A 14256-nucleotide genomic window follows, 5' to 3' on the forward strand; every position below is an offset into this window, starting at 1 on the left:
ATACAACATGACTGCACAAACAACAGCTGTGCAGTTCTTCTGATAGCGACTGCAGGCGAGCAGCACGAAGGGGGGAGATAAAATCGGGAAGACATATGGAGCAGGAGCCAATTGTGGAAAACTGTTAGGGCACTCAATGGTTTGGCAGACGCAGGCTGTCAAGTGCTGTCAGCACTGATCCTCAATGTGAAGGGTAATATTATGCTGTGCCTCTTGACCTCAGAGAGGCGCGAGCTGCTCTGTACCAGCCTGTAAATGCTGGGCAGCACCGTGCAGCTGCAGCGTCACAACAGCCACACCAGTGCCCACAGCCACCCCACGGTGCCCTGCTGGATGCACACAGAGCAGGAAGCACAGAGCTCTTCCTGTCAGCATGTGCTGCTTCTGGGGACGTTACAGAAGGTCAGCTTACAAGAGGACAGGGGACTTCAGAAAATATTTCCATTTAATAACACAGAAAACAATGTGGGTTTTTGCCTCACAGTTGAAGGAAAACCACATTTTCAGTGTCCTTACAGCGGCTGTGCTGTGCTGGGTGCTCCGAGCTCTCTCTGTGCTGGTTCAACTCTTGCTTGAAAGGGAACTCCCATCTCTGTCACTGCTGTTGGATGTCTTGTGGTGGCCCCACGTCTTGTGGTGCTCCATCATGCCACATGGTAGCTGCCAAACCTCCACTGCTGGTAGCGGTTGGTGGCACTGCATGTGCCCAGCCTCAGGGCCAGCAGCACCGGGTGCACGAGCAGGCAGGTGGGTGGATGCTGGTGCTGCACCACGAGGTGCTCAGCCTGTGGAGAGGGTGATCCTTTGGGTTCACATCTGCACAACTTTCCCCACATAACCCCAGTGCCAGAGAGGCTCTGCCCCAGGGCTGCCCCTATTGGGGCATTCTGTGCCCGGCCTGCAGTGCTTGGCACACAGACAGTAACACTGAGGGGGAACAGTCCTCAAAGGACACATGCATTTCTGTCTGGGCAAAAACTGGATCTGTTTTTTTGTTCATGGTAAATGCAGCTCACATCACTGATGTGACACAGTCGTGTGGTATCAGAAAGCAAAGCACTGCACATGCCACGCTGCCCCTCTCCCCATAATGCACGGAAGTATTACTGCTTTGGGCTGAAGAGGAGTGGGATCTTAGCTGTAGGTTGAGGCATTAAGTCACAGCTACTGTTCTTCCTTCCTAAACTAGGAAGGATGCCAGTTCCTCAGAGCAAAGCCCCGCAGGGGGCTGGCACAGGCACTGCAGTGCAGGTCATAAAGTACCAATTCTCTCCTACTCAAAACTCTTTTCCTTAAAAACAAAACAAAACAAACAAACACACTGTGAACGGAAGGCCAGTGGATACCAATACCAGTGTAAGTGCTACCATCAGCTGGTCTGCCACCAGGGCTCTTCTGGCTGTCACCACGCTGCAGATGGTGCAGCCCTGCTGGGTGCAGGCCTGCCATGGTGCTTCCCTCCTGCTCTGGAGGCATGGTGTGGGCGTTGTGGGGAGGGCTGGGATGCTACTCACCATCTCAGGGCGCGCTGCCATAGAGCTGTGCCTCCAGGCCAGGCTGCTCTCCCAGTCCCCACACGGCTGCAGTCCTGGTGCTCCTGCAGCACCCATGGGCACCACGCACAGCTCTCCGTGCCGCAGCAGCCGCAGCCAGGTGTAGTTGAAGTGCTGCGCCTGTGGTAGGGATGGGGGATGGGGGATCTCTGCCAGGAGCCCGGGAGCTGCTCCCTCAGGGGCAGGGACACATGCTACAGATGGCACTGTGTGCTCCATGCAGCACCTTACCTTGTTGTTAGCATCACATGCCTGCAGAGCCAGAGTGGTGTTCTGTGCAGTAATGCAGCGTGCCGTGGCTACGTTCACAAGCTGGAAAACAGCACCAACATGCATGCTGAGACACCAGATGTCATGAGGAGCATAGGCAGTCCCCATGCCAGCACTGATTAGCACTGCCCTCTTAATAGGGGGGAAGCAGAGCCACCACATCACTCCTCCTTGGTGCCTGTCAGTGCACACGGCTCTGCTACACATTTCTCCAGCAGGAGAAACCCAAACCCAGCCCCTCCCGGAAGCACTCAAAGCAGGACAAGAGGAGCTCATTTCAGTGCACAGCATTGGGTCAGATTGCTGAAAGCAGCTCCAAATTCTGCCCACTGTCTGTGGCTGAGAGGACTGCACACAGGGGCCACAGCAGCAATGGCTGCAAGCACTGTCACCAGATCCCAGTCCCTGCAAGGCCTTTAATTCCCTGCAAATGTGGTTCCTTTCCTTCTCTCAGAACTGCTGAGGAATTCCTGAATTAATCCCGGGCAATAAGCAGGCTGTTAGAGCACAGCTCCCAACCAAACTTGGTTAGGGTTCAGCACAGCTGGAATTTGCAGAGCTAGCTGAAAAACAGATTTTCTGCCCTATTAAATTTTGAGAATGAAGATAAAAGAGCAATTCAGGTGGCCTGAATCGGGACAAAGCACGGCTGCACCACGGGCACTTTCACAGGCACAGAACTGAGAAGCGGAGGTTGCGGTTCCACCCAAACAAAGGTCCCTGTGTATGGCCTCACTGCCCTGCACGGGATTTGATGTGGGGCTTTACTGCTCTGGATGAAGCAGAAGACCTAAAGAAGCCAATGCTTTCCAGAAGTTCCATTTCTTCCATGTCCTCGAGGCTATTGCTGCTCAGCCCGGCTCGCTGTGGAGCTCCTGGGCCTGCGCTCAGACACACAGGGCAGGCGGTGGGCCCTCCGGGTTGCACGGCTGGCATCACCGCATCTCATCTTACAAAGCGGGCACTTCCCCGATGTGACCGCGACCAGAAAGCGACTGCAAGCAACTGAGCGCACCGTCTAGGCGGAACTGCTGAGCAGAGCGGCGATGTGCTGCACCCTGCTGGTGGGCACGGAACGGAACGGCACCGAACCGCCCGGCCCTGCTGTCAAACTGCCCCTCGAAGCGGCGACTTTAAGCTCTTCTCAAAAATTCTGCCTTTCCCGTGAAGAGTTTATAGAAACTTCGCAAACATCCAGCGGGATCCTGACTGCTGCCATGGATTCAAGACCCACTACCATGTGCCAGGAAGCGGCTCAGAGCCAGGTGCACCAAGATGACTCCACGCCTTTAATCCGAGCCAGTGAGGCCAGGTTTAAAGGAGAGGAGCATCACTCGGTACGTACCAGCCCGCTGGCCTTCACCAGGGGAGCCGCCAGGTCTGGGTACACATTCTCCAGGTACCAGTGGAAGCTGTGGCACTGCAGTCTCTCCCGCAGAGCCTTTTGCTGGCTCAGGTCACCCAGCTCAGGGCGCCGCTGCAGCAGGTGGTACGCGTGGCCATAGAACAGCTCCTTGTAGTCGTCCAGCCAGACCTCGGCCACACGCGCCAGGTTCCTCTCCACCGTTCTCACCCGATCCTTTGGGAACGAGTAGGGGTTGTCGTTCCTGAAGATGTGCCCCACTCTGGAGCACGGGACGATCTCAATCTCTCCTCCGCACATCCAGACCTGAGGAGCAGAGGATGCCTGGGCAGGAACGCTGCGCTCCGGCTTCGTGCAAGGCAGAAGAGAAGCGGCAAGGGGACCGGCAGGGCTGGTGGCTGTGCCTGCAGGAATGCCCAGAGCAGGCACGCAGAACAGGCTGCCAAAAGTGACCTACCTTGAATGAAAGCTCCATGTTTTCACCTCCCCAGACATCCAGACCTGAGTCATACGTTCCCAGCTCAAAGAAGTACTTCTTCTCAATGGAGAACAAGCCCCCTGCCATTACTGGGCACCTGCATCAGGCAGCAAGGTGCAGGTCAGTAGGTCGGAACACACCAGACCCTTCACCTTCACCAAGAGGTCACCCGGAAACAGGGCTAGGAGGTGCCTGGGATGGTGTGTGGGTTTGCACTTACAGCACAGACCCTGGAACCCATCCTTTTGGTACCAACTAATAAAGGTAACGTTAAAAACACAACATTTGGTGGCTGGGGCTTTGCCATGGCCAGTGGGGTGATGCCCTGTGTCACACCGCCAGCGCAGAGTGAGCTGCTAACTGCAAACAGGTGGGCTCCCAAAGCTCTCAGATTCAGTGTCTGTACCTTATTATATCAGTTTCCTTGAGTTTGCTTTTCTCAATGACTTCTTGTGGAATCTGCTTCCATCCAAAATTCATCGGCCAAGTAAAAATCCCACGCTGAAAGTTATCCACAGTCATGTAGCTGAACAGGGCAGAGATGGAGATGACGAATTCTGAGTCACATTCCTGATTGAAATGTCACCCTTAATGAACAAAGAAGAACGTCTGTACCTAATTAAAGCAGAATTCTAACAAATTTCATCAGGAATTCTCTTCATCTACAACGGCAGAACCATTCAGGCTGGAGAACACCTCTAAGATCCCAACCCACCCCAGCAGGCCCACTGCCCACATTCCTCAGTGCCACATCTGCACAGCTCTGGGACACCCCCAGGGATGGCGAACCACCCCCCACTCCTTGTGCAGCTGTGCACTGCCTGGCCAGTCCTCTTGGGGAGAAATTGCTCCTAACACCCAGCCTGACCCTCCCTCGGTGCAATGTGAGGCCATCACCTCCTGACCTGCAATTTGTGGAAAGGCAAAGAGGTGTGTGTGATAAAGGAGTGGCCAAGACTGCTGCTGCTAATTTCTGGTGTATGGCCCCCTGTGGGAGGCCAGGCAGAGGGTCAGGGTGCACAGCTTCTTGCTATTGCATTCTGACAGAGTGAGGGCTTTCCTAGTGCCATGGCAGGACGGCCCGAGCCGCGTTACCTCATGTCCTTGTCGCTGATCACCTCGATGACAGGACAGGCCACCCTGGCACGGTGCAGGTGGACACGCTCCAGCAGTGGCTCCAGCCAGCCCACATTGCACTCCACGTGTGAGTCTAGGAAGGTCAGCACAGTGCCTACGGGCAGGAGTCGTGGTACCATCAGGTGTGTGCTGGCAGCCCCTGGCAGTGCTGGGCCACGCAGGGAGCTCCAAATGTCTTGGCTCTGTCTCACCTCTGGCCACCTGTGCACCCGCCAGCCGGGCCCGAATGAGACCATGCCTTTCTCTGAGGTGCAGGACTTTCACCTTCGGGAACTGCGACATGTATGCATCCAGCTTCTCCTTGAGGTAGTCTGGGAGAGAAGGGCAGAGCGAGGCATGCATTGTAATACATCAGGAGAAGAAATGCAATTTCTTACTAGTATTCAAAGTGAAGAACAAAGAACAAAAGGTGGAATCATAGAATCATAGAATCACCCAGGTTGGAAAAGACCTTGAAGATCATGAAGTCCAACCGCAGCCTAACCATAGTACCCGAACTCTAAAAACTCTCCACTAAATCATAGCCCTGAGCAGCACAACTCAGGTACTCTGGCCTCGAGCTGTCTCAGCTTAACCAAGGTAGAAGCAGCTTTGCTCACCTTTAGTGCTGAAGTCGTCCACCAAGATGAGCTCCTGGAGCAGATGAGGGGGGGAGCGGCTGAGCACGCTGTGCACCGAGCGCAGCAGTGTGGACCACACCTCATCCACAAAGCACATGATGACGGTGGTGGTCGGCAGGTCGTCATGAACCCGCTGCTCCAAGCACCTGCATGGAGGGCAGTGATGGCTTTGTCACTGCTGACCCACAGCCAAAGGTAATTCACCACGTTCTGTGGCCCCCTTTCTTTGCTAACTACACAGAATATACATACATAAATGCATACATTTTATATACATGCATGCATACTGATTCTATATAACTAATATTAAGCAGAAGTCAAATTCTTTTGAAACTGCACCCCTAGACAGGCCTCTAAAGAAAAGCAGCCTTCAGCCCTTAGGTTCTGCTGATGTCCCCTTGAAATCAGGAAGGTGTATACTCTGACACTGCTGGAGTTGCTTTGAAGATTGCTCCCTCAGGTCTCCCATCCATAGCCTGGCAGCAGCCTGGCACTGCTGCCCTGACCTGCTCAGTGCTCAGCCACACCATGCAGTGCCACACAACACGCAGCCTTTGTTTCAGCCAGGAAATCTGGGTTCCTACCTAGTCCTGGACAAACTGCCCCAGAGAGACTGCGGCAATGGTGTGGGAGGAACTGGGGCACGTGGGGACCCGCCTCTATTTGGCCAAGGCGTTGTTACCCAGATAGCCGGGCATTATCCCAGATACCCAACGGATGTGACTTCCTTCTCTGCAGAACTCCTGATTGACCAGAGGCGGGCAGTGCTCAGCCCAGTGCTCAGCCCTCAGCTCCAGCTTTACTGCAGGCAGCTCTCGCTCTACATACAGGTGGCTTCTGTATGTGACACCTCCTGCTCACTAGGAAGCTGCCATGGCTGCCTCCCTCCTTCCCTGCCCTGTTCCTCCCTGCCAGGACCTCCAAGGGCTCACAGAGCAACACAGGAATGCACATGCATTGACAGGGACAGGGCAGAGCACAACCTCCACGGCACAGCTCCTGTGACAGACAGGAGGATTTGTGCACCAGAGGTCTCCCACCTGCCCACTGTGCCATTTGCAGAACCAGCAGCACGTTTTGCAGGGGAAGGGGGATGAGGGGTCTACAGAACCACAGAACCATTAAGGCTGGAAAAGACCTCTAGAATCCCCACATCCAACCCCACCCACCCCACCATGCCCACATCCCTCAGTACCACATGCCCATGGCTCTGAGACAGCCCCAGGGACAATGACCCCTCTCCCCCCACTCCCTGAGCAGCCTGTGCCAGTGTCCAGCCACCCTCTGGAGAAGGAATTGTCCCTAATACACAACCTAAGACTCCATGGTGCAATGTGAGGCCACCACCTCTCACCCCATTGTGAGTATTTGCTTCTCAATCACCACTCTGCCAACAGTCCCAAGGCTCGCAGAGCTGACACCCTGTGCTGGGCAGCAGGATAACAATGGTGGGGAAAGGAGTGAACTTGGGATGTCCCCATTGCCACAGTGGCCACAGGCACGTCCTTGTGTTGGCACACAGCAGGCAGCTTCAGCTGGATTGCCAGCTACTCTCCAGGTGGGTGCCAGCCCCCGATGTCATGGGCAGGGAAGGCTCCTGCTACCCAGGCGCAGTGGTTGTGCGTGGAACCAAACGCATGAGCACTGACTCCAAATAGCACCAAACGGTGCCACACCTGATACGATACACCTGATATACCCCAAGCTACATGCCCTCACCTCTCCGGTCAGCAGGCATAGCCAGTTAAGCCACGCTGGAAGTTCTCCCAGACTCACCGTTACCATCATCACTCACCCAGCAGTGTGGTAAAGCAGGGCTTACCCAGCAGGCCTGGTGTCTGCTATGGCTCGGTCCACGGGGATCAAATCACTGAGGAAGACGTTAAAGTTTCCTTCCTTCCATCGACTTTTGGCTTCTTCTTGTTTGTCATCAGGGACTGCCACTGGATGCCCAAACTGCCCGGGTGCCTGGGGGTCTCTGGGTACCAGTGTGACATCCATGGCCAGGACACGGTGTGTGCCGATGGCTGCTGCCTCCTTCCCACCCAGCTCGGGGGCCATCCCTGGTCCTGCTGCTGCTGCCCTGGGTGTGCCATGGTTTGGGGTGCGCTGTGCCGCAGTCCTGGTGGTGATGTGTGTGGCAGAGGTGCCATTGCTCCCTGGTACTCGGTGCACTTCTTGGCTCCTGGTCAAGTTTCCCCCAGAGTCGAAGCCAAGGTTGGGGGCTGCAAGGCTGCTGAGGTTGACACCCTCTTTGCTAACAAGGACGAAGTGCTCAGGAGGAAACACTGTGTTCTCCCCCTTTCTGCTCTCCCCGCGCCCCTCTACCCGGGCTGTCGGGGCGCCCCCCCCCAGGTGCGGACTGCCGTGGGCACCGCGTTCGGGTCCCTCCGTCCCGTTTCGTTTTGCAGGGGACGGGGCCTCGGGAGACGGAGCGCTGCCCCCCGCCGTGCCCGGCGGTGCCTCCGGCTCTCCGTCCCCACGAGCGGTCCGAGCCGCCGCCGCGTCCCCCGCCCGAGCCGGGGCCGCGCTGACCGCCGGTGCCACGTTGTGCGGGACGGACACCCGCGCCGCCGTCCGCCCCGGGCGCACTGCTCCGCTCGGGGCGGCCGATTCCGGGGGGCTCCGCTCCCCGCCCGGACCCCGCTCCCCCGCTGACGCCGTCGGCGCGTTCTCCCCGTCCGCGCCCCCACGCGGCCCCGCGGCAGCCGCCAGCTCCGCCGCCGTAGCCCTCGGGGAGCCGTGGTCCCGGCGGCTGCCGCCCTCGGGCTCCGGGGGGGCTCTCCAGGGCCGGCCCCGCTCCCGCCGCCCCCGTCCCGCCGCTGCCCGCGCACCGCTGTCGCCGAAGGAGAGCCGGAGCGCGGCCATGTCAAAGAGCAGCCAGATAATAGAGGCCACGAAAACGAACGCCAGCGCCCGGCCGCTGCCGCGGAACAGCTTCCGCAGCCCGTTCATCCTCGCCGCGAGCCCCCCGGGCGGGTCCGGTCCGCCTTGCGGGTGGGCGGCTCGGTCCCCCTTCCCTGCCCGGCTCAGCGCAAAGCGAGGGGAACCTCAGCCGCAGCCCCGGCCGCCCGCCGTTCCCTGCCTGCGTGGCAGTCCCCCCCCGCCGCCCGCCGGCCCCCGGCCCGAAGCATTGCGTCCCGCTCGCCCGTCCGCTGTGCGCGGCCCGAAGGGAAAGAAGGAAAGGGGGGCGGCGGGACAAGGTTTCCTTCTCCCCACCCCGCCCAGCCTCGCACTGTAACCCAACACCTCTGCACAGAAGGAAACTATTGCCCGTCATTAGGCCGCCAACTCTGCTCTGGGATCTTACCTTCCACGCCGTCCCGGCTCCTAACTGCGTTCGCAGAACTTTGTCGGGAGATGTTGCTGCGCTTCGTGCCGCCGCAACGCTCCCACGCTGCCTCGGCAGCACCCTACGGCAGTAAATCCTCGTTAGCTCCGCAGCCGGGAGCTCATGTGCTCGGCGTTGCCCGCGGGCAGCGCGCAGCACCACTCGGACCGCCGCCGGCTCGTTTACTCGACGGCACAGAACGAACGCCGCACCGGGGCTGCGGGCAGCGCGGCCGGAGCGGGGCTGAAGGACGGTGACGTGGCACGGCCCGGCGGGGCTCGGAGCGCACCGCGAGCTGCAGCTGCTGCGTGAGCCGCGCTGCTCCCCACCTGCGCCCCTTATGGAGCTGTGCGGGATGCTGAGGGAAGGCGGCCCCGCGTGGTGCGTGGCTGTGAGCGGGAGCGCGGGTGTGGGTGGAGGGGAAAAAGCTGGAGTCAGTAGTTTGCAGCTCTCGAAATCTGGCATCGGTGACCTTAAAGCCGAGGTGACCTTAAAGCCGAGGCACAGCGCGCCATGACAAAATGACAGATTTTTCCAAGTCCGGGCTCCAACGCACTGCGATGCACGCATGAATATTGACAGATCAATAAGCAAGTGGCAAAACGCTGCGATCGTAGTTAAGTAGCAGATTCTGAGCCCGGCCCCTGCTCGTGCTGCGGGCTGTGGGCGCACCTTGCTGGCAAGGTGGCCGCTCTCTGGTTCCCCAGGGCTGTGCAGCTCCCCTCCCCTGCCGTGTGAGCAGCTGCGCCCCGGGAGGATGTGTGTGTGCATGGTGTGCACTGAGGGATCCTCAGGAAGGGGGGGGAGGGATAGGGTCGCAAAGGGATGGTTAAAAGGGAAAAGATGAAGGCTTGGAGTCAAGACTGAATGCAGAATAAATAATCCCTTCGGCGTAAAAGAGAAAGTTTGAGATAAACCACGGGCTGTGGTTTCCTTCCGCATGCTGGCACTGCTTCCTGGTTTTACTTCAACTCCTCGGTGCAGACCCCTGGAGCCACCCCACATGGAGGACCTGGACCTCTGAGCTGTGCTCTGCAGTGGGAAGGGGCAGCCCTGCTCTCGCCCTGCCCACAGCCCCACGCAGGGCAGGTCCCTGCACTCCAGTGGCTGAGCTCCAGCCTGGCTCAGAGCAGGGCTGCTGGGTCACTCAGGCACGGCCACGGCTCGCTCCGTCCTCCTTGGCAAGTGTGAGCATTCCAGATGCCGGTGCAGACTCCTGGCACAAGGCAGCTGCTTTTGTGTATGAGCAGGAATGCCAATGGGAGAAGGGAAGATTTCCCACGGAAGGATCCCACTCACAACGGCTGTGTGTGTTCTGCTGTACCTTTGCTGTACTTGTGGGTCACCTCCTCCCGGGCAGACACCCAGCGCCCAGCTGCCCAATTGCCACAGCTCTTCCCATCCACGCTCCCAGTTATGAAATCATGATTTTGGTCCTGATTTTTGTGCCTACAAGCGATAATCAATCAGCCACTACAGTAACTTTATTTGTGAACAATTTGTTCGTTGAGATTCTGAGTTCCATAAAGTATTAATTATGTTCATTAAGAATGATATGACAAATCTCTCTATGTCTGTGTATCTTCTCTGAGGTCCTGCTGGGCTTTGAATCTGCTGATTAACTTTAATGAAATCTGACAGAGCACTGCACATCTCAAAGACCTCAGGTCCCCGAGCCGAGGAAGGGAAGCCCCAGCTCAGTGCCCCACTGAGGGGAAAGCTGGATGCTCTGCCATGGCAACAGGCAGCATAGAACCCACGCTGTGGTCAGAAAGGCCTGGATGGAGGCTGTACTCCAGCAGTCCTTGGCATTGCTCAGTGGGTGTTATCCCCAGAGGACACAGAGACAGGGGAAGCACATCCTGTGCTGGGCTTGGCGTTGGGCTCCTTGGCTTTGGGCTCCTTCCCCAGCAGAGCAGGTTTGGCAGGGCAGGCAGTGACTCACGGGGTGAGGGATGGAGCTGGGCTCCTCCATTCCTGTTGTGCTCCTCTGCAAATAAATCTAATGCTGCTGGCCAGAGAGCCGTACCCCTGGGAGGAAGCACCTCTCTCCATCTGAGGTTAAGGATGAGTGCTGAGCTGCTCCTCAAAGGGACTCACCACCTTGTGTGAATGAACTTCCCGAGTGCAATACAGTATTGCCCCAGTGAAGCAGGTATGCCCAGTGCCTGAACAGTCATGTTGGTAAATCACTGAGATCTCAGTCTCTGGTTATCAGGTGAGTGTCAGAAAAGGCAGCTTTGTGCTGCTCTGTGCCAACAAGCAGTCCCTGGGTTCCACCCCCGTGCACTGAGCGCAGTCCTGTGCGGCACCTCCTTTCTCTTAACATGGAAAGTCAGGCAAAAAAGAATGAGGAAACGTTAAGGCTGGCATATGCTGGTAGTCTGTGTGGGATGCTGGGGGAGTTGCTGGCTTTCCTGAAATCTCAGCTCGCAGTAATTGCTCCTGCAGTCAGATGAGATGGAACGTTTTGCTTTGGAAGGAAAGTTTATGGTCTGGTTCTGCGGCGAAGCTGCCAAGCTCTCGCTGTAGAAAACTGGCGAATATCAGGCAGTTCTGTGGTGTGGGCTGAAAACAGCTGAACATTAGGAGACTGAACTTTACATTTCTATTTTTAAAGATCTTTTGGTCTGGGGCTGACCCTGCTGTTATGGGACGGGATTTGGGGCACGTGGTGCTGGGGAAGCTCTGCTCTCAGGTGGCCATCTGCACCAGTTGTGTCTGAGGGCAGCTTTCCCCCAAATGGAGCTGGTTATGTAAGGAAAGATTAGAAAAACCATTTATTTTCCCTTTTTTTTTTGTATAAATAGTGACCCAGATTCCCGCATACCCATGGATGGGAGCGCATGCGCCGGGATTGGGAATGGAAACAGCAGTGGGGCCCACAATTTGCATAGAGGTCATGTTTGGCTAATGTGTGTCTTGTAGGAGCAGACAGCATGTAAAAGAGGACGGTTACAACCTGACCCAGCCATGTTTTTAAATTTCAAATTATGCATAAAGTATGCATCAAATTAATTAGGGAATTCGTTAAGAAGAGATGAGCAAAGCAACTAGTTAGCAGCATGCAGCGCTTAGTAATGCGAGCCATCTTCTATAATTGTTATATATCATTTGTCTCATAACATTATCCTTTGATAAATTATTGCAGCATAATATGATATATGTAGCTTATTAACAGTTTCATTAATTACTATTAGAGCAAAGACACTCTGAAATCTGGCACACATCGGAACAAATGTTGAAGCAGATGGTTGAAATTAGTGGGAAGCGATTGGATGCTGAACCCTTTTACCTATTTACGTTATTACATCAAAATAGTTAAATTTGTCAAGTTGTCAGCAAAGTGCTGGGGACGTCCGGAGATTCGGTGTCGCATTTAGGAGATGACGGCCTCACATTGCACCAGGGGAGGCTCAGCTGGGATGTGAGGGACAATTCCTTCTCCAAAGACGCTGCACACCCACCACGAATGCATTATCAGGAGAGCTCAACCTTTCCTTCCGATCCTGATTAGTGCAAGAAGGGATCCAAATTTTGGTAAATAAATACTCCTGTATGTGCTCGGCTCACAGGGCGGGGTGTGTGGAGCTTGTGCAAAATAATGATTTCATATTTGAGGTACTGGGCTGCTCTCTGAAGTCATACGTTCCTTCCTCTGCCTCCTGCCTGAAAGGCTACATCTGCTAATAAAGATATCACAGGTGCTGACCAATAGATGATGAATTATAGGTGTGCAATCGTGGGTACCTTTGTTTGCCCGTGGAAGGCTACATGAGCACCAACGACTGCACTCCTCCATTATTTGCATGAGCAGGGCCGGGTGCACACGTTGGTGAATGGCAAACCTAGGAGGCTGCTGGGAATGGGGGCAAGTGTCTCCCAGCCCCACCTGTGAGGGGTTTGCCCACCCACCCCATTGCCACGTCCCAGCCCTGGGCATGGCCTGAGCCGAGCCCTGGCAGCTCTCCTGCCTGCTGCTTCCCGTGGGCGTTCCCTTCCACCTGCTGGGTTCTTGCATTCCTTTGGGCAGTGGTGGACAACGTTTGCAGGTTGGTTAAGTACATGAAGAAGTGGGGTCTGTGGGTTTTATTGTTTGTTTTGCAGGTGGGAAAGAAAGGCTACACTGTTCCCTGGATGCACATAGCACAAAGCTGAGTGAAATAACCTGGAAGGGTTACTTCTCTTTACCAGCATACAATGAGAGATAAGTCTCCCTTCTGCATCCCAACTTGCTCTTTCATCTCTGTTTGAGTTATTGTTGTGCTGTTTTGGGGCTAAAACTGCTGTTACACATTGAAGCAGCTCATTTCCTGCTCTAATTTCTGCACATGACATTTTTAAGAGAAGAGGGGCACTTTCTGCAGCACACAGGTGTGTGTTTGCTGTAGTGTGGACGCTGCGTGGCACAGACAGCTCTCTGTTGGTACTTGAAGCAAGCCATGCATGCAGGGCTGCTTCCATCTGCTCATTGCAAGCCATCTCTCCTCTGGCACAAAGTGAATATTTGGGGTTCTGACATTTGTTTACCAGAAGCAATTGTGGGAAATTCTCTTGGAGTGTTTTTAGTGCTGATCTTGACATCGGCATAAGTTGAGGTCAGCAAAGGCCAGAGAATCCCAAAGGGAGAGCTGGCCAACACGGGGTGGTCGCTGTGCGTGGTGGTGCCATCCTGAGGATGAGTGAAGATGTAGTTGATGGCCATGAAAGAATGTGTTGTGTGAAGATGGTCAGCGTGACCACCTGCAGGCAGCCAGACACTGCTGGGCTGAGTGGCTCACATGCACAGTGAGTAAGAAAGGGAAAGTTACCAGTAACCAACTGAAAGCCAGGGAAAGTGATCAGCAACATGAGGTGCACTCTTTAGACTTGTCAAACCAAATGAAATCCCTAAGCAAATTCAAAAGCCCAGAAGTTATCTGGAAATGTGTTCCTGACCTTGTTGCTGCTGTGCCCACAATAAAATCCCGCTGTACACTGAGGGGAACCAAAGCAAAGCCGTGCCAAGGGTACCTGATGCGGTCAGACAAGGCTGTTGTCCTGACAGATGCATGTGCTGTCAGCACTGGGGAGAGCTGTCCGTGTGAGCCGGCACTGCCTGCTGCGTTACTGATGCCATCCTTGGAGAGCTGACAGCAACCCGACCTGAAGGGCTTAGGCTGAAATTAGGTTCTCATGGGGTGCCTTTGTCTCCTTACCAGGTTGGGGAGTCTGACTTTGTCTGGAGGAATCCGCTGCAATCCGCAGCCGCGCTCACTCAGCGCATCCCGTGCAGAGGAGGCGCGCTTGTTTTTTGACCAGGGAAGCCGAATGTTTCAGAAAACAGTTGCAGGAAGGACGAATGTGCCCGACAGACCGCCTGCTGAGCGGCCTATTTCTCCTCCGGCCACAGGGTGGTGCTTTTGCCCTCTCTATAGCCCGTCGGAGCAGCAAAAATAGCTCGGAAACTGTTGACGAAAGTCTTTAATTTTAGAAGAATCACTGGGGATCGGAGCAGTTGTTCC

At 55.7% G+C, this 14256-nt stretch overlaps 1 protein-coding gene across 1 annotated transcript; it reads right to left on the reverse strand.

The window, feature by feature from the left end:
• Positions 1 to 489: 489 nt before the first annotated feature.
• GALNT5 (polypeptide N-acetylgalactosaminyltransferase 5) lies at positions 490 to 9042 on the reverse strand. The gene is made up of 10 exons (XM_072341980.1): positions 7244 to 9042; positions 5401 to 5567; positions 4993 to 5112; positions 4760 to 4895; positions 4071 to 4190; positions 3644 to 3761; positions 3169 to 3492; positions 1785 to 1865; positions 1515 to 1673; positions 490 to 785 (listed from the first exon to the last, which is right to left on the reverse strand). The coding sequence occupies exons 1-10, from the start codon at positions 8374 to 8376 to the stop codon at positions 645 to 647; spliced, it is 2499 nt and encodes an 832-aa protein (XP_072198081.1). The 5' UTR covers positions 8377 to 9042; the 3' UTR covers positions 490 to 644.
• Positions 9043 to 14256: the final 5214 nt, after the last annotated feature.

This window comes from Excalfactoria chinensis, chromosome 7, assembly GCF_039878825.1.
Source record: "Excalfactoria chinensis isolate bCotChi1 chromosome 7, bCotChi1.hap2, whole genome shotgun sequence".
Lineage (NCBI taxonomy): Eukaryota > Metazoa > Chordata > Aves > Galliformes > Phasianidae > Excalfactoria > Excalfactoria chinensis.

Bases quoted from the DNA above. Each gene is read 5' to 3' on its own strand.
- GALNT5 (XM_072341980.1), bottom strand. From the start codon at position 8,376: ATGAACGGGCTGCGGAAGCTGTTCCGCGGCAGCGGCCGGGCGCTGGCG. The intron at 5,568-7,243 runs GTAAGCCCTGCT...CCCTCCATGCAG, and splicing joins GCAGACACCAGGCCTGCTGG to GTGCTTGGAGCAGCGGGTTC. The intron at 4,191-4,759 runs GTAACGCGGCTC...TGCCCTGTTCAG, and splicing joins ATCAGCGACAAGGACATGAG to CTACATGACTGTGGATAACT.